Genomic DNA, 26,243 nt, shown 5'->3' with positions numbered 1-26,243 from the left:
AGAAAAAAAAATAAAATAAAAATTTAAAAATGAAAACTGAATTTGTTATTTTTCAGTTTTTCCTCCCTTGTTTTTTTAAACTGATCTTTTTTCAAAAATTATTTATTTTTTTCAAAAATGTGCAAAAAGTTGATAAATTTTTGTATTTTGGGAACTAATTTCTTCAATTTTACCAAATTTTTACCAAAAAAAGCGCTAACAACGAAGAAAAGCATCAAAAAAGCAAAATTTCCGCCTTTTTGGTCCAAAATAAGCATTTTAAAGCATTTACACCCAAAAAAAGCAAAAAAAAGCACTATCAACTTTCACCATTCGCCTCAGAATGGAATGAAACGCAAAGAAAATATATTTATGCCGTATAGGGTGTTGCTACAAAAAAAAGCAGTATCATAAAAATCCTAGCCCTATTCATTATTTATATCGCTTTTTAGTGTGCGTAGCACACTATTGGTTTCGCTTTGAGAAATGAAATTTTATTGGAACTGAATGTTCTCTTAAGCTATCCAACCGTTTTTTGTACCTATTGGACACCATTTGAGAATCATTAAGGCGGAGGGAATAGATTAATTTTCATTCAATTCGGATGGGTAATTGCAATTTTAGTTCATTATTTTAATGCATTAAATCCTAAAAAAGGGAAAAGGGGACTTGTAGAACACCTGCCGCTCATTGTACCCTGCTATACCCCCAGTCTATTCCATCACCAGCTGTGTTTCATTGTACCCTGTTCCACCCCCAGTCTGTTAGCTGTAAATTCCAAGTGGGCGTGGTTTGGTGGAGCGTTTACCAAACAAATATATTATTTTAATGTCCTAACCCTCGTAGCAAAGTTGTGGCTGAGTGGTTAGGACATGTAGGTAGGAATAGGAAATTTAGGGACCCAGGTTCGAATCCCCATGAGGTAAGTAGGTAGGTGACGGATTTTTCGTAGGAAAATTGGATAGGTAAATGCTTTGGAGTTACTATGTAGTACATGGTAATAAGGCAAAAATAATGCTGAAACTGAGTTATGAATTATGACATCATTTGCTAACTAAAAATTCATTTCATTAATTTTTTGTCTACCTATAACCATAAGTATAAAGTAAGAATTACTTGACATGAATAATTTTTAACTTTTTACTTATAATTTAAAAATTACTTCAAAATGAGAAATTAAACTAATTTTTGTACAATTGAAACATGTAATTTTTATTATCATGATTTAGTAAAAATTATTAAAACAAAATGATTTTTACTATTGGTACCTATAGCAAAATTTATTAAAATGATAAGTTTTACTATACGATTACAGTAAAAATTATTGAATGGGATCTGGTACTTAATTGTGAGTATTTAGTTAAATTTTTTTGTAAAAATTACCCATATTTTTTTCGTGTAATAGGCAATGCAAATGAAGAGTGATATTCCAAAACTCGCTTTGTCCATTTTCACAACTTTTCAGGAGAGAGGAAAAACAGCTTCCCTTTAAACGGGTAAATTGGCTTTTTAGGCGAGTTTAGCTCTTTATTTGGGTGGATTTATGATGTAGGAGTGTAGGTATACACTTCATCCACTAAATACTGCTGAAAAAAATTTCAATAAAAATGGATAAAGCGCGTTTTGGAAGATTATTTTTAAAATTTTTTTTAGTGAATTGGCTATTTAGGTGAGTTTAACACCTCATTTTGGTAGGTTGATGATGTAGGAATGTGAGTTAGTACTTCATCTACCAGGTACTGCTGAAAACTCAACTTTGATAAAAATGGACAAAGCGAGTTTTGGAGTATCACTCTTCAAATTCTTAACATAGGTATTTTATAAGATTTAATTCTTAATTTAGAATAAAAAGCAAGTTCTGAAAATTGGTTTGAAAATTAATAAATTTGAAGACAATGGAAATTCTAAAAAAAAATAATATGAAAATTTGTATTTAGAGACGCTGAGAATTCCAAAAATTGATTAAAAGTTTTGTAAGTTGCAGATAATGTGAACTTGAAAATTATATGAAATAAGTATTGTAATATTTATGAAGAAGATGAGAATTCTGAAAAATTGGAGGCAATGTGAATTCCAAAAATTGAGTAAACGTTTTACAATTTGTGGACAATATGAACTTGAAAATTGAATTTGAAATTTTTTAATTTAAAGACAATAAGAATTCTGAAAAATTATTCAAAATTTGACTATTTAGAGGCAATGTGAATTCTAAAAATTGATTGCAAATTTCCTAACTCAGCAGCAATGCAAAATTCTGAAAATTTATTGAAAACTTTATGAAATTGTAGCGATGGGGAATTTGGGAAATTGATTTGAAATTTTGTAAATTTTAAAACAATGCAAACTATGAAAAACAACTAGAAATTTCTTAATTTAGAAGCAATACAAGCTTATTATAAATTATTCTGAAATACCTATTGTAATTTGGAAAATATGAAAACACTGAAAAACAATTATTATTTTGAAGCAGTGAGAGTTTCAAAAATTCTCATCACTGTGACATGGTTGATTCACTTATGCACTACCTAGATGTAATAACGGTTATAGCTGTAGAAAAGGCAGCTAGCTACGCACACTTTGCAGCTAAGCTTTGCTTAGCTGTCTAGTTCTGACTTACCCCCTAAATTAGTGCTATGTGGTAAGTCAGAAAAGTGAACATTGACAATTAGGATTCGACTTCATCGATGTGTAGTACGAAGAATGACATGTTTTCAAGGTCGTAGAATCCGAATCTGGAGTTATTTTTTTTGTAGGAGTGGGGGGTGAGGTGTGGGGAGGGGGAAATTCCAAATTTTTCCTACAGTATTGTGTAATATGTTGATTGATATGTTTTCGAGGTCGTAGAATCCGAATCTGGAGTTATTTTTTTTGTAGGAGTGGGGGGTGAGGCGTGGGGAGGGGGAAATTCCAAATTTTTCCTACATTATTGTGTAATAATATGTCGATTGATAAGTTTTCGAGGTCGTAGAATCCGAATCTGGAGTTATTTTATTTGTAGGAGTGGAGGGATGAGGCGTGGGGAGGAGAAAATTTCAAAATTTTCACACATTATTGTGTAATATGTGGAATAATATGTTTTCAAGGTCGTAGAATCCGAATTTAGAGTTATTTTTTTGTAGGAGTGGGGGGTGAGGCGTGGGGAGAGGGGATATTTCAAATTTTTCCTACATTATTGTGTAATATGTCGAATAATATGTTTTCGAGGTCGTGTAATTCGAATCCGGAGTCATTTTTTGTGGTGAAGGTGGAAGGTGAGTCGTAGGTTCGTATGGGTGAGGGATTTCAAATTTTGCTTATATTATGGTGTATGGTGTAATATGTACGTCGATTGATGTTTTCGAGGTTGTAGAGTTTGAATCTGGAGTTGGTTTTTTGGTAGAGTGAGGAAAGTAAAAAATTCCAAATTTGGTTTTTATTTATCTCAATGTTTTCTTATACCACTGATGTTCAAAGTTGACAGTTTTTTATATAAAATCAGAATTCAGAACATGTTTTGAAAAAAAAAAATGCTATACAATCAGGCAATATCATGTGTTCTTTTCTGCAGGATGATGTCAGATGTGTATTTTGGAGTGGTGTTACTATGTTTTGGGGATTTTTTGCTTTGTTTTCTCAGATGATTATTATTTTTTCTCCTTGGATGAGTTTTTCAATTTTTTACAAATACATTTTTGAACTCTACAATAAATTGTCAGATGAATTGTTTTTCTGAAGTTACCACAAAGACAGCCAAAATGCCACTATATGGGGGAATTAATAGGTAGGAGGGGGAGATTTCTACAAATCGTCATTTTCATACACATCCGTATTTTTGAGCGGAAGGTATTTCAAATAATCATTAGTTAGCTCATTTCATTACTGCTCCAACTTCCACGGGGCACAGTAGGCCACAACCCCCCTCTCCCCAAACAGTGGTACTTGAATAGCACTTGACCCTAATATTATGGGCAAAATTTGAAATTTCTTCTCTCCCCTGGCCTCGCCTCCTACCCCTGCGAAAAAATAACCCCAGATTCGAATTATACGACCTCAAAAACATATCAATCGACATATTACACATTAAGATAGACAAAATTTGTAATTTACTCTCTCTTCCCTTGACTTACCTCCCCCCCCCCTACAAAAAAAATATCTCCAAATTCGAATTCTACGACCTCGAGAACATATTATTTGATATATTACACAATAATGTAGGAAAAATTTGAAATTTTCCCTCTCCCAACGCCTCACCCCCCACTCCTACAAAAAAATAACTCCGGATTCAGATTCTACGACCTCGAAAACATATTATTCGACATATTGCGCATCGATAAGGGTCGAATCCTAATATCACCAATTAATTTTGTAGATTTTCTGACTTACCTCAAAGCGGGGTAAGTCAGAACAAATTACATTTTATTCGATTGTGCGAAAGCTACTGTGACAATCGCGCTGAAATTTTTACCATAGGTTAATAGCCCTTATGGGAACCTACATATCAAATTTCAGCCATATTGGTTCATTAGTAGGAGAGTAAGAGCTGATCAAATTTGAAATTGTGAAAAAACGTTCTGACTTCCCCCAGTGCACCTTATAAAACTAGAAATAAACCATACTTGTAAGGTGTACTGAATATGTTTATTCGAAGTAATCTACAACACATATGGATCATATGTTAGGCAATCACGTATATGCGTGATTCCTAGGAAGATACATGTCAAATTGGCATAATTAATAAAATGGGTAAACATATTAAATAATCATGCTAATTATGGGGGTCGTTAGATGCAACACATTGCATCCAACTAATGGGCTATGCAAATTTACTACTTACTGACACTACCACTGTCCTACTGTCTCTCCGTTGCACTCCCTAATACTAGAGGCGTCCACAGTAAGAAAGAGTTATTTAATTACGTTAATGCGTTATTTAAGTGAAATGAGATATTTTAAAGAATTATTAATCAAAGAGTTATACGCAGTATTTTATGATTTAGGTATTTATAAAGAGTCATTCACGATATTCGAGTTATTTAGATGAATTATTCCTGATGTCGCGAGTACCAGGAATAATCCAATAAAAGAAACCAACGGTAGATAATTTAATTAGCTGCGTTAAAGGTAAATCTCCACACTAAATAGTGGTACAAATGGAAAAGGAAAGACATAGGCAAGATGCCCATGCGTTTATTCATCTTAATATACCGAAAGGATCGACACATCAACTTGGTGACCTAGCTCCAGAGAGCTCAAGATTCCGATGCTAACATAAGTACAGAGCTAGATTTTCGCGATGTACCTGGTAGCTACCAGCAATACATCGCTCCTATAGAAACGCCCACTTTACCATACTTCCAGTATAGGGGTTGTTCTTAGAAGAAGGAGAACGGATCGCGTATTTCTCCTTATAGGGATGATTATCATAATTTCCCCTACGGTGATAAATACAAGAATAACTGCTAGGCAGTTGGGCCACACGTATACCTTACTTCAAGCTTTTTTTGTAAACATTTTTCTTCAACATTCGACTATTTTCGATGCTCTTTAAAGGTATGATATACATACTTCTCTATATAATTATGTCAAATATGCTACATATAGGCTAAAATCAATTATTGAGCTTTTTTGAGCTTTCAGGCACAACTTTTTTGTGAACTTTTTTCTTCAACATTTGACTTTTTTTGATGCTCTTTCAAGGTATAATATATATACTAGGGTAAGGTTGCCGAAATTGTACCTGCGCCCAAATCGTACCACCCCCTCTATCTCAGAAACTATCCGCAAATAGCACTTTCTACTGATAAAATATGTTACTAGTAAAAGCTCGTTATAACGCTTTCGGATATAACGCTGATTTCGTTATAACGCTGATTTCTTCCGGTCCCTTGACATCCCCATTTAAACCTATGTAAAATTAATCGCGATATAACGCTCATGAGCGATTATAAATCGCGTTTTAACGCTCTAAAATTCAGGAAAAATCACATTTTTTTCATAATTTTAACAACAAAACCCCAATTTTTTGCAAAAAAGCTTACTCATGTGTAAAAAATTATCACTTGAAAATTTTGGCCACAACAACAGTTTTTTTGTTGCAATTTTTGTAGTTTTGATTTTTAAAAAAGCAAAAAAAAACTTTTAAGGCAAAATTTTGCCAAAAATCATGTAGGTATATTATTATAGCAGACCTTAAAATCAAAGTAAAATTTCAGATTTTTTTATTTCCAACTGGAATAGTCGTTCAAATTCAAAATAAAGTTCACGTTTCCACTTTCTTTATAACGTTTTTTTCGCTTTAAAACGAAAATTCACGGTATAACGCTAATCAGCGTTAAAACGAGACTTTCGGTTATAAAGCGCTTCGGCTTATAACGCTCTTTTTCTCGGGTCCCTTGAAGAGCGTTATAACGAGCTTTTACTGTAGCATGTATTTCAAGGTGCCTAATATCAATATTGGGCACATTGAATCATTGGTTGTTTTTTTATGACGTTTTTTAGAAAAACTGCATCTTCCGTTAAAAAAACTGACCTGTTATGTAAGGTAATTGCGACAACAAAATTTTGAAAAGCTAAGTTACGTTTAATCCTCTTAAAAGTATGTAATATTACCTACATTTGTGTCATTCCATAGGTAGAGGGCCCATTTGGTCGTTTTTATTTATCGAGATAATTGTGTTTTTAGTGAAACAGTTGAAAAAATCGAAAATCGAGGTTTTGATGGATTTCGATGTAGAACATATCCGACTATCTCGTGTCGAAGTATCAAGGCCGCAGGTGCGCCCCAAGCAGAGAAAAACGGAACTAAAGTTTTTCTATAAAGGGCCCATTTGGTCGTTTTTGCTTTTTAGCAGTAAATTCGCTTCCAAAAAAATACCCTACAAATTATACTGCACCTAGTTGCCAGTGGCAACATGTATACCTTTCAAAAACACGTTGTACGTTGGTGCAGCGTTAGCCGTGTGACACTGATAACGGATTACGGAGCAGGAGTCCTGGGTTCAAATCCCACCGGGAAGAAATTTTTTGAAAATTTTTTTTCATGATTTTTATTTTTACAAGTTGAATTTTGACAGAAAATGTAATTTAATCATTTTTTTTCTGCTTTTGAACTGAGTAATGAATTTTTATGCAAAATTTAAATTTATTAATCATTGTTTTTCAGGCTTAAAATACTCATAAACATGAAAATATTGAGTAAAAAAATCGCTATTGCGGGTGGGTAGTAATATTTGACATCAGAAAAAATAATCTTCAATTTTAGGTATGAAGGTTTTCGGATTACGTGAAATTTCAGCTTTTTTCAGAAAAAAAAACTTTGAAGGCAATTTTCTCAAAAGTTGAGTTTTTCAAATTTTTAGTTCTGGATTCTTTTTTGGAGTTTTTTTTTGCACTTTTTGGGCTTCTATCCAGCTCATATGATTGCTCCGGAGGTCTACTTTACCCCCTCACCCCTAACTCAATATCGACCAAATGGGCCCTTTACCTGCAGAATGACACATTTAGAGATATTTATGAAAAAATTTCATCAACATCAACCTGAGTGATAGAAGATTAATGTTAAAAAATGTGGAGTTGCTCAAATCGTACTTGTTGATGGTTGCCTAAATTGTACCATGATTTCAATACAGAAATGTAATGTCATCAAATGCTGAAAAGAAAAAATGTGGAAAATGGTCTGCGGAAGATATGGAAGGGCTCTTTGGAGAAGTATGGTGAAAATAATTAGAATTTGACTTCGAGGTGGTAGGAGGTCATAGAGCTTTATTTCTACCAATTTCATTCATGGGTACGATTTGAGAAACTGGTGGTACATACAATTTGAGCAACTAGGTCCCTAAATCGTACCTTTTTGAGACCATTGTGCGGATTCAAATAGCGTCTTTGCTATTTGAGATGCAATTTTCGTTTTTGCGTTCAAAGGTAGGCAAAAGACCACGGTACAATTTGGTGCATGAATGGTTTCCGAAAAATAATTAGTGCGCAGTCCAGGTTGAAAAAACTAAAAAGAGGTACGATTTGGGCAACCTTACCCTACTGTGTATACGTCGAATCCGCTGTGTATAGTCTAAAATCAATTATTGAGCTTTTTTGAGCTTTAAGGCACAACTTTTTTGTAAACTTTTTTCTTCAACATTAAACTTCTTCCGATGCTCTTTCTAGGTATAATATACTTACATACTTCTCTGTATAGGTACTTCGAATGCACCACATTGTATATACAAAAATCAACTATTGAGCTTTTTTGAGCTTTACGGCACAACTTTTTGAACTTTTGATAAAAACCTGCACATCTACGGGTCAAAAGCTTTTTTTTGAGACTTCGTTGATCAAAATCGGTTTAGCCGTTGAGAATTAGGTAAAAATTTATTACTCTCATAGTAAAAATCACAATATTTTTGAATGGGATCCGGTCACTGTATGAAATAGTAAAAATTATCCATAATTTTTTTGCCTGTAAGAGAGAGAGAGAAAAAAAAACTGGTATTCAAGTTTCTATCCAGGTTTTACATGCTCTTCTTGCTGAATTCGGCCACTTTTGTCAATTTTTGGTGATTTTCATTGATTTTACTGACTTTTTTGTAGCGTTTTCTGTTTTGTGCATCTTTGGCTAAATTTTGACGAATTGTGTCGTGATTTCTTTGGCATTTTAGTATTTTTGAATGATTTTAATGCTTTTTCAATATTTTTTTGTCATTAAAATTTTTTAAATTTGGGCAAACTTATCAGTTGTTGAAGACTTTACTGAGCCTGTTGGTTTTTACTGAAATTTCGTTGTTTTTTAGAATTTTTAAATGAATTTAATGTTTTTTTGTTGTTAATAATTTGAATTAAGTTTTCAACTCCAGTTGTTGCTAAATTCTTCCTACCTAGTTTTGTGCCATGTTTTTAATCACATACTTGGGATCATTTTAATGTTTTTTGTGGTCGGAGGAAGGAATAGCGGTAATTTTTATGTCATTTTTAACCAGTTTTAGTGGCACTTTGAACAATTAATTTTGCTGAGTTTTGCAGAATTTCATCTGCTTTTGATCTCGATTTGAACCATTTTTTTTTTTTTTTTTTGCTGGGCGTTTTTATGTACCTACCTAATTTTCAACACGTCTCTGTAAAATTTTTAGGCAAATGCATATTTTTCTATATTTTGTTGAAATTTTACTGTTTTTGGCATTTTTGACGATTTTAATGCTTTTTTGAGACTTGAGAGTTTTGATGTCAAGTTGATGTTTTTTTTTCTGTGATTTTCGCCAATTTTATGTACCTACCTACCATACCTACCATTTTTTTGGTGATTTTAATGTTCCGATATATTTTTACACAATTTTCACATGTTTTAACGACATTCTGTGCAATTTTTTTTCAAATTCTGTCAAATTCTGATAACATTTTTTCATCAGTTTTAAATCTAAAATGAGCCGAAATTAATTGTGTGATTTGAATCTCTTTTCCATGCATAAAAATTAGTCGAATTGTTTTTTTTTTTCATTTTTTGAAATGTTAGGTTCTCCGCACACTGTGAGTGTTCGAGGTTAAGTATTTTCAGAAAAAATGAATCTCATGTTGCATCAAACATTTTAATTAACACAATACACAGTGATAAAAACGAATGATGCACAAAAACCCAATCACACTTCAGAGAATCATTCATCAGGAAACATTTACGTTTTTCTCATTGCTGGACTTATTTTCACCTGCTTCTGCTTGTAAATTTGATGGGATAGCCGATTTTACTTTTGATGCAGAGGTCCCCCTTGAGGTGTTCTTTTGTAATCTCTTTAACACTGGTAGATAAATGATAATTGCGTAGAATGTAAGCTACTAGCATTTTGTTGAATAACATTGCATACTTGGCACCTGTTGAACATTCAGTGTACGATAAAAATAATGGCATCATGCCATCATGCGCTATAAAAATTTGTTTCGATAAACCAGCTGGTTGCTAGTATCGTGGAAATAAGTTTCTGTTTATTGCTACCTAAGCAAGATCTTGCTCCGTATCCAAAACTCAATTGACTAGTTTTAGGTCGTGCTTCTACTGCCTCCTTACTAAAGTGTTCAGGATCAAATTTCTCCGGGTTTTTGTACAATTCAGGATCGTAATTGGCAATATGTATGAACGTTATGACAAATGTATTTGCTGGAATTATCTTGTTATCTAAATGTGTGTAAAAAACAATCATAACATCATATATGTACAATGTTTTACCAATACTCAGTACCTATCGGTATTGTCGAAAGTCTTGATGGAGAAGGCTTAATGAAAATCCAGAATTTTATGAAAAATATGCAAGTTGCGGTGTGTTGAATTTCGAGGCACAAATAAGATTGAATGGAAGCAATCTACCTTTCAACATAATATCCTTATGGATGCGTCTGGTTGTTACTTGCACTGGACTGAACATTCGTAGTGTTTCTTTGAAGAATTGTTCCAAATATGGCATATTATTGATGATATCGTTCGCTGCAAATGTGCCGTCATCAGTTTCTAGTTTGGAAACCTCATCGTATACTTTTTGCTGTAAGAATATACATAGTTAGGTACAATTAAAATCGTTGATGAGTTTTAAAAAAGTTCTCCCAAACGTGTAAATCTGAACCTCAATGAATTTACCTGAATATCTTGATGGATCGCTAACATTAACATCATAAAGCTTGTGTTCACTGGCGAAGTTTCGATTGCCTTCAATAAAAAATAAAAAAGTTCAAAGATTGGTGTATGAGCTTTTGAAATCTTTGGTAATTGCCAAAATCTTTATCTATACTATAAAGCTGCAAGAAAATTTATAAATACCCCAAAAATACGCGAAAAATACGAAAAAAAAATTAATTAAAAAATACTCGAAATATCGGGAAAAAGTCCTGAGCCCGACCTATGGCACCTAGAGAGCTGATTTTTTTTTTTCAATCTACAGCTTAACGTCTCTAGAATATAGGAAAAATATGCGGAGCAAAAATTTTAAAATTAAAGTGCCCAAATTTTGAGTTTCAATGGGCAGTTTTTGCCGTTTTTTCGATTTTTTTCAAATATATTACAAAATATCGAGAACGGAAAAAGTTAGAAAGGTGGTTAATACATGTCATATTTTAAAAAGCATTAAATTCTGAACATTTCCCTCGCTGACATTACCCCTCTAGGGTTTTTAGTTTTTGAGCTATTTGAATTCAAATTTTGAGTTAGATTATCTCCAAAACTAAAAATGCTCGATGGGTACTGTAAACAAGGGAAATGTTTAAAATTTCATGCTCTTTAACCCTTAAACACCCAGGCTAATCCTGAGATGTTGTGTGAAAATGCTTTCAATTTCCTGAATTAGATCATCACAAGCATCACTTTAACACACAGTTCACCCCCATCCCCTTAAAGCCGTCTTGTAAAAGCCCTACCGATTTATTCAATTTTCCTTGAAAACTGAGAAAGAAAAAACCCCAATGAGGTCAATCATGGAACTGCATGATATAGTATCATTAGGTGTACTGAATGAGTGAAAGCATATCCCCAAAGAACACCCCACCCTTTTGGGGGGGGGCAAATTTTAAAAAAAGTTGGGATAAAATGAAGGGACCCATGGTCCATTTTTGGATGAACATATTGATGGTAGACCCTTCACAAAATGAAATCATGAAAGGTGTATAAATGGTGGACCAGAGCTATTTTTTAAACATTTGATTCGCTTGTCTCGATAAAAACCTGAAAAAACAGAGCATGAATACGCAATGTACTTACATAATATGGTAATATTATCAAGAAGGCTTGAAATGACAGAAAGAAAGATGAAACGTTGAGCTATCGATTAAAAAAAAATCAGCTCTCTAGGTGCCATAGATCGGGCTCAAGACTTTTTTCCGATTTTGCGGGTATTTTTTAATTTATTTTTTTGTATTTTTCGCGTATTTATTTTTCTTGCTGCTTTATAGGATAGATTACAACACCAGGAGAGAAAGTGAAGTGAAGTAGGTATGTTTGGATTTTTCATTATTCATGCTACGAAAGTATAAGTTTTCCGCCCTCCGTGCATTCTACGAAAATGCTCTAGGTTTGTTTAATGTGCCTGAAGTTACCTTGCAAGATAATCTTCACCTTGGTAAATTGGAAGGCGAAGTTACACTGTGCAAGTATGCAGGAAACTTACAGGAATCCTATTTTCAGCACACCACAGTACCAGACCATTAACTGACACATCCCCAATAAGCTTTGGAAAATTTTTCTTGTACAGGAAGAGAGAGGGGAGCGTTTAAGGTAGACAAATTGCCGTTTTTTGAGAGAAAAAAAATTTCTGACCAATTCAAAGAAGGATGCGGCCAAGGTGATGATGCTATGTTGTGTTACACCCTGAGACGAACTTACCGTGCAATTTTCAGAATTTTTCTATGCATAGGAGGGGAGAGGGGGCGTTTTAGGTGGAAAAATAGCCGTTTTCGAGAGAAAAATTTTTTTTGACCACTACGAAGAGGTAGTCACCCAAGATGGTGATGGTACATTGTAGTATATGCTAAGACAAAATTTTCAGAATTTTTGGTAAGTTCGTCTCAGGGTACATCGCAACGTAGCATAACCACCTTGGACACACCCCTCTTTGTAATGGTCAATAAAAAATTTTCCCGCAACAACGGCTACTTTTCCAACTGAAACGTCCCCTCTCCCTTCCTACACATAGAAAAATGCTGAAAATTTTACCATAAGTTCGTCGTAGCATATACTACAACTTACCATCACCACCTTGGCAACACCCCTTTTCGTAGTGGTCAAAAAAAATTTTCCCTCGAAAACTGCTATTTTTCCACTCAAAATGCTCCCTCACCCCTCCTGTGCATAGAAAAATTCTGAAAATTGTGAGAAGGCGAAGAGAACACCAGGGGTATTCTGCGTGTCCACGCCGTGTGGGGTGGTAACATGTTGCTGTTCGATGGACTCGGAATCGATAAACATGACCTCATCCGCCAAGGCAGCCGGATAGGGTGCTGAGAATACGCGAAGTCAAAACAAGGCAGAACAACATCAACGTCAAAACCTGGAATGTACAAACTTTGTATAAAATTGGACAACTTGCCAAAGTAATTAAAGAAGCCAGGAGGTTGCAAATCGACGTGTTGGGAATAAGTGAGACCTGATGAACTGGAAACAGTATAGAAACCGGGTAGATAAAGAATATGAAATGATTTACGCTGGGAAAGACACGCACGAACAAGGCGTGGGTATATTAATACATACCAGAATCAGCGATAAAATCAGTGCCATAATTCCAAAATCAGAGAGGATACTACTTGTGAGATTGGAGGTCAAGCCAAAACCAATTGTGATAATTCAAGGTCATGCGCCAACAGCGGAAAGCAGTACAGTGGAAATCAACAACTTGACATTGCAAAAATCAAATCCAAGCATGTGCAAAAGAAATTCCAAGAAGAACTGGAAATACAAAAGGAAGACCAGTTGGAAGAAGAACAAGGTATTGAACCCTATGGGCATTTAGTAGTCAGTTTTTTAAAAACGCCTGTAAACAGACGACTATCTGGCAGTAAAAAATTGCGAGCTGATGGCCGTAACATTTTGACGCTAATCTGGCCACTTTGGCGTCAAAATTTTGCGGCCATCAGCCCGCAATTTTTTACTGCCAGATTGTCCTCTGTTTATGGGTGTTTACTGCAAACACGCAGTCTGCCGTTCACTTTCAATACGTTTGACCGTTGAAATTTTAATTTTTCGAAGTGTGTTGAGTTTAGTGATAGAGCTCAGTGAATTTGATTTTCATCTTCTCAGCATTTGAAATTTACTTGTTGAAGATGAAAATTAACTTCACCACAAGCTTTCTTATCACACAACACACATCACTTCTCAAGCAATTCAAGTTTACTGGACATAACAAGTTGAAAGCGAGGCTAAACAATAGGTGATTTTAGGTGATCTGCAAAAGTTGCTCAGTTTTATCCAAAACATATTGAGAGAGCAAACTGCACACTTCACACAGCATGTAGCTTGTGCATTGAGCAACTTATGTAGGCCATCCAAAATCACCTATCATTAATATAAACATTTAAAAACAAAAAAATGCCCTAGCACTGCACATTACACGATGAATTTGCAAGTAACAAGAACAACTCGCAGCAAAATTCAAAATTTTTAATCCAAACATGCATGGATGCATGAGTACCACTGTCACAAAAATATTACGCGAATTACTTCTCTGAACTGAACATGTTAACATCAAAAAAATCGAAACCAAACCACTGAACAACACCTAGTTTCCACTTCACATTTATGCACATTTAAAACAATTCAATAACACACTGTAGCAGGCAAAAAATTCACACAGAAACACTACAATCGCACCAAGAAGAAAGCCATTGACTGACGCCACTGATGATGAAAAATACTTAAAACTTATCTAATTGCAAACAAGACTCTAAATCTGCACATCACCGAAGTCCGAATGTGCTTTATCAGTAGATAATACTATGGACAACAGACATATCATTCCTGGAAATCGGATCACATGATATATGCCTGGTTGTCTCTGCTTTATCTTTTCATCAAAGACTTGGAACAGCCGTATGGCTGTAGTAAAAATTCGATACTTCAAGCGCTTCTATCAGAAACGCCAAACAAATATTTGGCATTACAGCCGATGATTGCAAAAATGGTTGTTTTTCAAAAAACGGTAATAGAAGCGCAACATTATGAGCGTGCTTTTACAACTAGAGGGCCGCTTTGACGTTTTCGTTCATAATGCCTCATAATTGATTGGCCCTTCTGAAGAAAACGGCCTTATCTCTGATTTATTTTGCCCATAGGGAAGAAAAGTGGCAAGAATGGAAGCAATAGGTTACAACAGCAGCAGAAAAGTCCATTCCACTCAAAGAAAAAAGAAAACACAAACCATGGATGACTCGACAGATACTGGATCTGATGGAAGAATGAAGGAATGCAAACAGACCAAGTAGTGAATACACAGAACTAAATCACAAGCTCATGGGAATGTGCAGAGTGGCCAAAAATGAATGGTATGAGGAGAAGTGTCAAGAAGTACTTAGAAGAACTGGAGAAAAGACACAACTCTAGAGAAATGCATACCAAAGTGAAGCAGATGATGGCTGCCCATAAGAAAAGGAGAAGTGGAATAGCATGCATGCGAAGAAAAGTTGGAAAGTATTGTGTTAACAATCAAGAAACAGAAGAGGTCTGGATCAGCTACATACAAGAATTGTATGGAGATGACACACGTCCGGCTCAAATGGAAGTTTCATCCACAGAGGAGGCACCACAAATCGAAATGTGGGAGCTGAGAAATGAGGTGAAGAGAGACAGAAACCACAAAGCAGTGGGGGAAGATCTCATACCAGTAGACTTGATTAAACATCTAACACCTGAGTATGAAAAGGAGCTGCTGAAGATTATAAATGAAATATACGATGAAGGTACTCTGCCTAAGGACTTCAAAGCAGTAAATTTTGTACCAATACCAAAGAAGAACAACTCACAAAAATGCTCTGAATATAGAACCATCGCATTAATGAGCCATGCTCTAAAGTTACTACTATCCATCATAAATGCCAGAATTGAAAAGAAGATAGATGAAAATCTAAGCGAAACACAATGTGGCTTTGCAGCAAAAAAAGGGACGAGAGACGCAATCGCCCTGCTGAAAGTGATCATCCAAAGAGCACTGAATGCAAACAGGGAAATTATTGCTTGCTTCGTCGTTTATGAAAAAGCATTTGATTGTGTCTACCATGAGAGGATGCTGGAGATCCTGAAGTAATACAATATCGATGACACAGACCTGCGGATAATTAAGAACTTGTACTGGGAGCAGAGCACAAACATCAAGTTTGGAACTGAGTACTCGGAGAATAGATGTGGTATAAAGAGAGGTGTGAGACAAGGATGCCCCCTCTCACCTAGGCTGTTCAACTTGTAAGTAGAAGAAATAATGAGAGAAGAGCGAATCAAACAAATGGGATTCAAGATCAACGGCAAGAGAATAAATGAAATAAGTTAGGCAGATGACAAAGTGATCCTTGCTGAAACAGAAGCGCAGATGCTGAAAATGATCAACCAAATCAACAGTGCTGGATTAAAATATGGAATGAAAATAAATGCAGGCAAGACCAAGGTGATGAGATTTACAAAAGGAGACTTCAAGGAGGTCAAAATCAGCATTGGAACTCAAGAAATTGAAAATGTAAATCAATTCAAATACCTTGGAGCGCTGATAAACAATGATGGTAGAGATCATAATGAAATTAAATCACCGATTGGAATGGCAAAAAGCGCCTTTAACAACATAGCCAATGTGCTGGGAAATCAAACGATGAGTCTAGCTCTGAGAAAGAGAATTTGCGATGCTACGTATGGGCCGTTCTGAAGAATTCCTGTGAAACATGGACCATGAGTGCAGAATGCGAGAAGAAAATATCTGATTTTGAGATGTGGTGCTACTGAAGGCTACTACGGATCTCATGGAAGGACTTCATTACCAACCAGGAAGTATTAGCAAGAATAGGAGAGAAGCGGAAAGTTGTAGTCGAAGATATAAAGAATAGAAAGCTAAAGTATTTAGCTCATAAAATACGAGAAAACGGTATTTTCATGCTAGCAGTACAGGGGAAAATTCAAGGAAAAACTACAAGAGGGAGGAAACGATCGGAGATGTTAACAACAAACTCACTGGCCAACTCTCCCTCTAAGACCCTGAAAGAAACTATCAAACAGGCTAGAAACTGGCTGATATAGATGGAAGTATACGCTATCTCCTGTAAAGGAGCGCGACTACGACGACGACGACGACGAAGTAAAATGCTTTATTCTTTTTTAAAAGTCATTCTCCTAACCAAATTTCACCATTTGGGAGAATTTTAGAGCCTCTGGCTGAGATTTTTAATTTCTTCGTGGATTTTAAAATTTCACAAGAAAGCGTGAAAATTAATTTAGGTCGCTAAAAACCAAGTTGTATGGCTTTTCCAGTACTCTCTAAATTAGAAACAGTGAAATTTCACTGCTTAGCAGTCACGAAATTTTGCCTTTTTAAATGTAGTAATTTTTGACTGGAAAACAGTAGAAAATCTACTAAATTGGCAGTTAAAATGATTTTTTATACTGACCAATTCTGTAGATTTTTCAAGATATTTTACCTTTCTTACTTGAGTGAAAAAGATTTACGACTGATCAGAAATAAGTTGGCTGCCCGGGTTAATTTCTGAGCCTTCTGGAGAAATTTTAAAATTCTGGAAACATGAAAAATCACGCTATAGGGGATTCAAAATGATTGAAAATAATGTCATTCGGTTCAAGGCATTTGATTTTAAAGTCTATGTTCATCATTTTTACTGAATGGATAACCATTTATTTTCTATGTACCTTATTAAAATCAGAACTCACCAAAAATGTTTGATTTCACATTATGATTTTTCCAAATATTTTTGTCTCGTTAAAATTAGAGGTGCGCCCTCGATTAAAGCTGAACTTTTCTTCTTTTTAAAAAAAAAAAAAAAAATATGTGGGTACCTGAAATTGCTTCTATAGATGCTTTCGTTAACCAATTCCAAACATCAATTTCTTCACCGCTTATTGCAAACGGTTTTAAATTTTCAACGAGTTTGAGGGAATGTTTTTCGAAGACTTCTGCATATTTCAAAAGCATATTCGAGCTAAAACCTGGCGATAACATTTTTCTAGACGTCTTCCATTCTTCATCTGCAAATTTTTTAGCGGTAAGTACAGGTCACAGGTGAAAAAAGTCTCATTTTAAAAAAATCTTGGCGTATGGAAGCTAGTAGTGACGTAACAGAGGAAAATATTACTGCTGATTTTTTTTTTACTCAATTTTAGAGATTTTTCCTCTTGTTATTTCTGTACTTATCTAATATGTATACTGTACTTGTTCTACTGTATATCTTACATCTGGCGTTTAATATCCCCATACCCAGCCACGTATCTGTTGTTCCAAGAAGATCACGATCCGAGCTTTGATTCAATACCGCCTGTTGATGCATATTGATTCATAATTAAGATTTTTGTAGGTACACGAGATTTGTGAAAAATAAAATGAAAATACTGACAGCGATATCATCGTGTTTTTTCAGGAGTAATGCTGGTATCGGACCAAACCAGAACAGAACGCGATCATGAAGATTCGTCATTTTTTCAAATTTTAAAAGAAACTCTGATGGACAATAAATTAATTTATTCACTATTATACTGATACCTACCTAACAAGGGAACCTCTTGAGGTGTTCGCCTCCAATTTGAACGGGACCGCGATTTTTGGAAACAGCGTGTTCTAAAACCACCAAATTCAAATTTTCAACCGCCCAAGTTCATTTTTCGATTTTTGGCGAATTTTTGAAAAGACAAAATTGACTATTTTGGTGATTTATGCTTTTTTTTTTAAAAAAAGTACGTACTTGATCAGTAAAAATGTTCAAAATAAATCCTAAAACTTATATTGACCCCCCCCCCCCATCCAAATTTCGCCATTTCCAGCCATTCTGGAGCCTCCAGCGCTATTTTACAATTTCTCCAAAATTTTGAATTTGCTCCAGAAGGCGTGAATATGAAGTTGGGCAGCTAAAATTCGAGTTGTGTGTTATACTCGATCTATTTAACAAGTTTATCCACATTTGAGCGGGTTTTGGATTTAATACGTATGAAGCGTTGCCAAATCGAATGTTTCGTTTCATTTCGAAAAATTTCCAAAATAATTCAGACTTTCGATAGTAACGAATAAAAGAATTTCCCTGCCTAAGCGCGTCACCGCTTTTTCTCCTGCACGACATTGCCGTGGAAAATTGTAACCAACGCGCCCGGTGGGAGAATTAATTTTCATTTTTATTCAATGTCAGTTTTAATGTGCCATAATATTGGATTAATGCATTCACGAAGTATTTTTAAAGAATGGAATGGAGGATTTGTTTGATTTTCCAAATGATTTTTTTAAATTTCTTAAAATTTAATGTTCTGACAAATTTCTTATGAAAATTTTTTTTTGTGGGTGCACAAAGTGCCTCCAAAATAAATTTCAAAAACATCAAAAATTTGTCATAAAAATATATAGATATGAAATATGGGGTGGGTGGAGGGAGGGGAAATGAAATTTTACAAAATAAGTTTTCAAGAAATTTTGTAAAAAACAGGACTTGTTAATTACTTCGGAAAATTTTAAAACAAAAGGAGGAATTTTTAGGCTGACAAGACAAAAATTATTGCTTTTTGGATGTTTCGGCAAACAAAACACAAGTTTCTCAGCAGTTTTGGCAAAAATCACGAATTACGACCATAATTGACTACATTATCAAAAAACTACTTCCTGAAAATGTTGACAGAAGAAGATTTCAAATTTTCATCGATTCTCCAAAAATTGACACTCTCTGACAATTTTGTCAAAAAACGAGAATTTTTTGACAATTTTGGCAAAAACAGGATTTTTTGGCCAACCTTGACAAGAACAGGAATGTTTGACAATTTTGGTAAAAATTGACCCTTTTCGATAATTTTACCAAGATAATATCACTTTTTGACAATTTCGACTGAAATGGATACTTTTTGACTATTTGGCCAAAAATCGACGCTTTTTAACAACTTTTTCAAAAAAATGGCACTTTTTAACTTAGGCAAATTTGGAAACAAAAGAACATAACCTTGAACCTTATACGCCCAGGAATGAGATTAATTAGAGCGATTCTCCTTTCAATCATCCATCCTAATCAAGCAAGATTCAAATTTTTGGGAACATTTGAAAAAAAACACTTAGATATTATATAAAAAAAAAAAACCAGACGATCTGACAAAAAATATTTAAAACTGATCTGAGAACGTTTCGTAAAAAAAAATCAAATTTTGATTTGTATGCTGTTTTCGACTCCCCCCTCCTCGTTGCTAAAAATGAGTCTTCTCTGCAACTTCAATAGAGAAAGTAGGATTTTTTGCAATTTTGGCCAAAAGTAGTAGGCAAGACTTTTAGACAAATTATGATGAGAAAAAAAGTTCTTTTTGAGGATTTTGGTTATAAACAAAATAGATTTCTGGAAATTTTTTCTGGCAATTTTGGCAAAAGATGGGCCTGTTTTACAGTTTTTACAAAAAAGTTGGATTTTTCGCAAAAAAATAAAATTTTTGGTTGTTTTAAAAAATGGGTGTAAAGTCTCCTCTCCAAGAAAATTTTGAAATTATGGACACATTTTTCGCTCATCAACTTAATGTTTAGAATTATTCCAAATTTTAAAAAAATCTGAGAAAATAACAAAAATTTATTACCTATTAAAAGTTTTATAACTTCAATGATTTCTGACATAATGTCAGAAAGTTAACGAAATTTTTTCGTCAAGTTCTTAAAAGTCTAACAGAATGTAAGGAAGTCGAGGTGTTTTTTTTTCAAGTTTTCAAAAGTCAAGCTCACACCATCTGGTCAATTTTCTTTCGTTTTGAAAAGTCTCACATAATCTCAGAATATCAACAATTTTTTTTCAAGTTCTCAAATCTCTGACGTAATAGGTATTAATAATTTAATATCAGGACACTACGATAGAATTTCTTCAAAATTTTCAATAATCGGAATCTCTAAAAGTTTATTAATTTTGGATAGACCACCCTCCCCCCTGATTCACAACAAAATGTTTTCTTTTATAAGTTTGATGGCAATACTTCTAATTTTCGGCAATTTTTAAATAAAAAGAGGAATTTAAAAAAAGGCGGGAAGTTACAACCCATTTTGATAGATCGTACGTCATTTTTTTCGAACACTAAAAATCATGATCAAGTTTTTGGCTCAAAATTCTTTTGAAATGCTCGAAAAAAGTTTTGATAGTAATTTTTTGCCTACACTTAACATATTTCTACCTCTCACATGACGCCATTTTCAGAAATTTCGGAAATCAAGACTGAGCTCAGATAGGATAGTCTTGCAAAAATGCTCAAAAAAATATTATCGTTGGAATATTTGGATTCCCCTTTCCGACCCACCTCCCCTTCATTGCTAAAAATGGATCTTCTCTGAAACTTCAATAGAGAAAGTAGGATTTTCTTGCAATTTTGGCCAGAATTCGTGGGTTTAAGACTTTTGAGAAAAATTATGATGAGAAAAAAGTTCTTTTTGAGGATTTTGGTTTTAAACAAAATAGACTTCTGGAAATTTTGGCAAAAGATGGGCCTGTTTTACGTTTTTACAAAAAAGTTAGATTTTTTGCAAAAAAAAATAAAATTTTTGGTTGTTTTAAAAAATGGGTGTAAAGTCTCTTCTCCAAGGAAATTTTGAAATTATGGATACATTTTTCGCTTGTCGACTCAATGTTTAGAATTATTCGAAGTTATAAAAAAATCTCACAAAGTTCATTATTAAAAGTTTTATTATTTTATAACTTCAATGATTTCTCCCCCCCCCCCCCCGAGTCTGACATAATGTCAGAAAGTTAACGAATTTTTTTCGTCAAGTTGAAAAAGTCTTAACAGAATGTAAGGAAGTCGAGGTGTTTTTTCCCAAGTTTTCAAAAGTCAACCTCACACCATTTGGTCAATTTTTTTCCATTTTGAAAAGTTTGACATAATCTCAGAATGTCAACAATTTTTTTTCCAAGTTCTCAAATCTCTGATGCAATATTGATATCAGGACTAGAATAGAATTTCTCCAAAATTTTCAATAATCGAAATCTCTAAAATCTTATCAATTTTAGATAGACCACCCTCCCCTCCCACCTGCAAAAAAAATACCCATGTTCACAACAAAATGTTTTTTTTTTTTTTTTACAATTTGAATAAAGTTTGGCAAGACTTCTGATTGGCAATTTTGAAATAAAAAGAGGAATTTTAAAAAAGGTGGTATGTCATTTTTTTCGAACACTCCAGAAATTATGATCAAGTTTTTGGCTAAAAATTCTTCTGAAATGCTCGAAAAAAGTTTTGATAGTAATTTTTTGCCTACACTTCAACATATTTCTACAGGTCGCATGACGCCTTTTTCAGAAATTTTGGAAATCAAGACTTAATTTTAAGCTCAGATAGGATATAGTCTTCCAAAAATGCCCTCCGCAAACTTTTTTAAAAATCCCACAAATGCAAACTCAATTTCGGGCTCAATTCTTCGAATATTCTCTAAAAGCTAGTTTTTTCATAATCAAAATTGAACAAGAGTAGCAAAAAACATCGTTGAAACTTCTTCAAACACAAGTAAAAACTCTAAAAACACTGTATGATTGTCACGTTGGTCATGTCGCGACGTAGTATGGGGAGAAAAATCGCTACTGCAAACTTGTCAAAAATTTCTGCTTTTGCCAAAATTATCAAAAAAGTCACATTTTTGTAAAAATTATAAGAAAATTCCAACTTATGTCGAAATTATCAAAAAAGCACTGTTTTTGATCATAATTGTCGAAAATACATTTTCTTCTGAATTATGTAATCAAAATCCTAACATTTTTTGTAAAAATAAGCAAAAAAACCTGTTCTTGTCCAAAATTTAAAAAATTCCAATTTTTTGCCATAAGTATCAAAAAATCTTGACTTTTTGTAAAAATGGTCAAAAAAGCACATGTTTTAGGCCAAAATGTTCAAAAAATCTTATCGTCGGAATCATTGTAAAAAAAGTCTCATTTTCGCCAAAACTGTAAAAAAAATTATTAAAAAATCCCAAGTTTTGTCAAAATTTCCAAAAAAGTCCCGTTTTTTGCCAAAATTATTGAGAAAATACCTTTTTTGGCGTTATCAAGAAATTCCTAATATTTTTTGCAGAAATGACCAAAAACTTTGTTAGTAGCCAAAATTTCAAAATTTCCTTCTATTGCCAAAATGATCCTAAGAAGTCCGTGTTATGTTTTTTGCCAGAATTGTCTGCAAAGTTCTGCTCTTGCCTAAATTGTCAAAAAAATCTCGTTTGAGTCAGAATCGTAAATATAAGTTCCTTTTTTGTCAAAATTATTAAAAAACTCCTAACTTTGTAAAAATTTCCAAAAGAAAACTCCTGCTTTTTGCCGAAATGTTCAAAAAATCTTGTTGCCTAAATTGGAAAGAATTCTTGATTTTCCAAAAATTATCCTTAAAAAATCCTGTTTTTTGCCAAATCATTGTCAAAATTTAATTTTTTTCTTACTTAGTTATTTCAAAATAAATAGACAAATTACTTGCTTAGGTATTGTAAAAAAAACTTCTGCTTTTAGCCAACATTTTCAAAACTACTTCTTTTTGTCAAAATATGTCTGCAAGTTCCACTTTTTTGACGAAATATTGTAGGCAAAGGCCTTTTGCTGATGAATTATCCAAAAAATTCTATTTTATGCCAAAATGGTTAATAAAATCTCGTGTTAGCCAAAATAGATTGAAGGTACAGTTTTTGAAAAAATTGTCAAAAAGTCCTAACGTTTATCAGAATTTGTCTCAAAAGAGCTGCTTTTTCCATTTTTAAAATCAATACATGTAATTTTATAGGTATTTTTCCTCTCGATTTCTTTTTCTATTCATTTTTTTAAAAAAAATAGAAAAACTCTGACCCGAAAAAAATGTTTAATTATACTTGTAAATAAAATGATTGGTACCTATGTTTATCACATCAATCTTCGGATAAGATACACAAAGTGTACTTTCTATTTATAGAATATGTAGTATGGGTAAAGGATCTTCAAAAATGCTTTAAAAAATTGATTTTTCAAACAATTTGTCCCTCATGATGGGTCAAGTTTTTGAATTTTGGTTGAAAAAGATTTTGTTGAAACTTTAGAAAATTGAAATTAAAATCGAAATTTGTATTTTCTGCAAATACTGATTTTGAGTTAAATTTCTGAACAATTTTTGGGTAATTTGCCTATTCTTGGTAACTTTTTGTAAGTTTGACTTGCAATATTTTCATTTTGAAGGATTTTTTTGACCAAGCATTGAGGAAACGTGTTTAAAATGAGAAGACTGTGAAAATTATAGCTGAATCGCTCTGACCTCAATTTGAATATTTTTGGTATTTTTTTTTATTCAGAGAGCTCATGATTACAATCTAAGCTAACTTCAGTAGATGAGCGTTTTGACAACCTTATGAACACTTTTTCTAGGGTAAAATTCGACGCTCAACATGTTTTGTTATATACATTTTTCGCATATTTTGCATAATTTTGCAAAAAAACGCGAAAAACGCGTATTTTTCAGGTTTTTTTTGCAAATATAAGCCTTTTGCAGACAAAATTTCAATTTCATGGATTAGTAGGAAGAAAGTACTAGTAAAAAGACACATTTTGGCGAAAACAGTTTTTGTGTAGTACCCTTCAGTTCGGAGCTGTGGCGCTTCAAAGTTTTCTTTTGTCAATTTTACCCCCACCACTACGAGAAAATTTTTTGAAAAAAATCATGTTGAAAGGCCCAGGCTTTCCCTACACATTCCGCGTGGTACCAGAATTTTATCTCCACCACTCATGGATACCGAATTTTTCGCGCAAAAAACGCGTTTTTTGGCTATACTGACCCAGGGGGGGTGGGTTGGGGGACGGAAATTCCGGTCGAAAATTTTTATTGGAGGTACCCAACAATAATCCATCATGATTTTCCAAATCTGAGAACAGGGCCATTTCACCTATCTAAACCGGGAATACCCTTTAAAATTCCGGAGAAATTGTAAAATAGCGCTGGAGGCTCCAGAATGGCTGGTAATGGCGAAATTTGGATTTAGGGGGTTAATATCAGTTTTAGGATAAAAATTCGCCAAAAATCGGAAAATGAACTTGGGCAGCTGAAAATTTGGATTTGGGGATTTTAAAACATGCTCTTTCCAAAAATCGCGGTCCCGTTCAAATCGGAGGCGGACACCTCAAGAGGTTCCCTTGTATGTACAGAGAAGAGCTGTGAACTATTGAAAACTAATCAGATTACCGTCCACGGGTCCAAAGAGCATGTGTGCATTTCCAACCAGTGGATACTTCGGATGTGAAGGGAACTGTTCGAGCAATTCGTAAAATCTCTTGTTTTTAGACTTGCGGAGATATTTAATCAAAATCACAATTATCACTATACAAGCCAGTATCTGTACAGTAATCATATTAAAAAGAAAAAAACCGCCACAGAACAAAATCACACGAGCAAAAAAAAAATTAAAAGTTTCAACGAACAAGTCAGTGATTAAATTGAACGAAAAATTCGCCACGAGTTGTAAAAATTGAAAGACTATGAATTTAACATGAAACGTTTATTTCTTAAACATTCGAATAAATAAACTATCAGCGGAACAATAACTTTCGTTAGGTAAATAGGTAGGTATTTTATAACCATCATCCTAACCGGATGCTATGTTTCACAACTAAGTTTTTACGAGCATTCATCAATTTTTAACACTGCGGTGTACCTACACTAATTAATTAGACGTTTCAATTTTTAATTATATGTACTTTTTTCAATGCAGAATTTTGATTAGGTGTCTGAAGGAAAATTACCTTGTGCTTTTTTTTTTCTTTTTTTTTTTAGTTACCTACTAAATTGTTCAAGGATCGCGTTGATCCACTGGACAACATCATTGAAGAAAGAGAACCTTCAATCCTCTACGAAGAGGTAAATAAGTATACCTATCTACATGTGTTCAATATGTGTTGAGAACTAATTCATTTACGTTGCAATAGGTACATTAATCGCGTGTAGATGTAGATACAATTCGATCATACATCAACATTATGAACATATCTAATTGAAGGGCACAGGGAAAGAACGACGTAACTTGTTTCTTGCGCGTTAGGTTTAAAATGCTCTCAATGTATTCTAATAACTCGTGAATGATATTTTCATGCTCAAATGGTACAAGAATCATTGAAATCGGTGCATGGCACCTGGGGCACCTCCCTTGTAAGTACAAAATTGTTGAAAAATTGTCGAAAAACTCTGAAAACTGGCAGAAGTGTCTTTTCGGGGTTTAAATAGAATATTTCTTCAATATGGACCTGGGGGGCATTAGTAAGGTATCTGTAGGGGGTCCAAAACAATGAGGGGTCCATTTGGGGGGCTTAATTTGAATTTTGAGGTCGAAAAAAATTGAGTTGTCTACTCAAACCCTCAAGAACAGCTGTGCAAAATTTCAGCCCTGTACGAGGCGGCGATCAAATTTCGATTTTTTTAAAAAATCTCGATACCTAAATGGTGAAAAGCCCTATTTCAGAGGGGGGAAGGGGGTGGAGTTATAAGGCAGAGTTTATCGAGCGACAAAATTTGCAGGGTGACTTTGCATAAAATTCATTAAAAATGAAATTTCTCAGGAACGGCTGAACCGATTTTGATCAAATTTATTATTTTACAACTAGGTTACTAGCCCGATTTTTCAACATAACCATCATGTTCCAAAAGTTCA

The 26,243-nt window shown here is 33.9% G+C and overlaps 1 protein-coding gene across 9 annotated transcripts; it reads right to left on the bottom strand.

The window, feature by feature from the left end:
* Positions 1–9,511: 9,511 nt before the first annotated feature.
* On the bottom strand, positions 9,512–25,211 carry LOC135837842 (cytochrome P450 4g1-like). Of its 9 annotated transcripts, none has more exons than XM_065353250.1 (9): positions 24,785–25,164; positions 18,010–18,113; positions 17,850–17,931; positions 17,456–17,644; positions 17,092–17,175; positions 10,568–10,636; positions 10,301–10,472; positions 9,932–10,111; positions 9,512–9,810 (listed from the first exon to the last, which is right to left on the bottom strand). In XM_065353250.1, the coding sequence occupies exons 6-9, from the start codon at positions 10,601–10,603 to the stop codon at positions 9,644–9,646; spliced, it is 555 nt and encodes a 184-aa protein (XP_065209322.1). In that variant the 5' UTR covers positions 10,604–10,636; positions 17,092–17,175; positions 17,456–17,644; positions 17,850–17,931; positions 18,010–18,113; positions 24,785–25,164; the 3' UTR covers positions 9,512–9,643. The 9 variants fall into 9 exon arrangements, 6 of the variants coding, with proteins under 6 accessions (XP_065209322.1, XP_065209321.1, XP_065209320.1 ...); XM_065353249.1 differs by lacking the exon at positions 17,092–17,175 and adding an exon at positions 12,302–13,360; XM_065353248.1 differs by lacking the exon at positions 17,092–17,175 and having other exon boundaries at positions 24,785–25,157.
* Between the last annotated feature and the right edge of the window lie 1,032 nt (positions 25,212–26,243).

The sequence above is a fragment of the Planococcus citri genome, chromosome 2, assembly GCF_950023065.1.
Source record: "Planococcus citri chromosome 2, ihPlaCitr1.1, whole genome shotgun sequence".
Lineage (NCBI taxonomy): Eukaryota > Metazoa > Arthropoda > Insecta > Hemiptera > Pseudococcidae > Planococcus > Planococcus citri.
The sequence above is the reverse complement of the archived record's forward strand: the minus strand, read 5'-3'. Positions and strand labels throughout refer to the sequence as shown.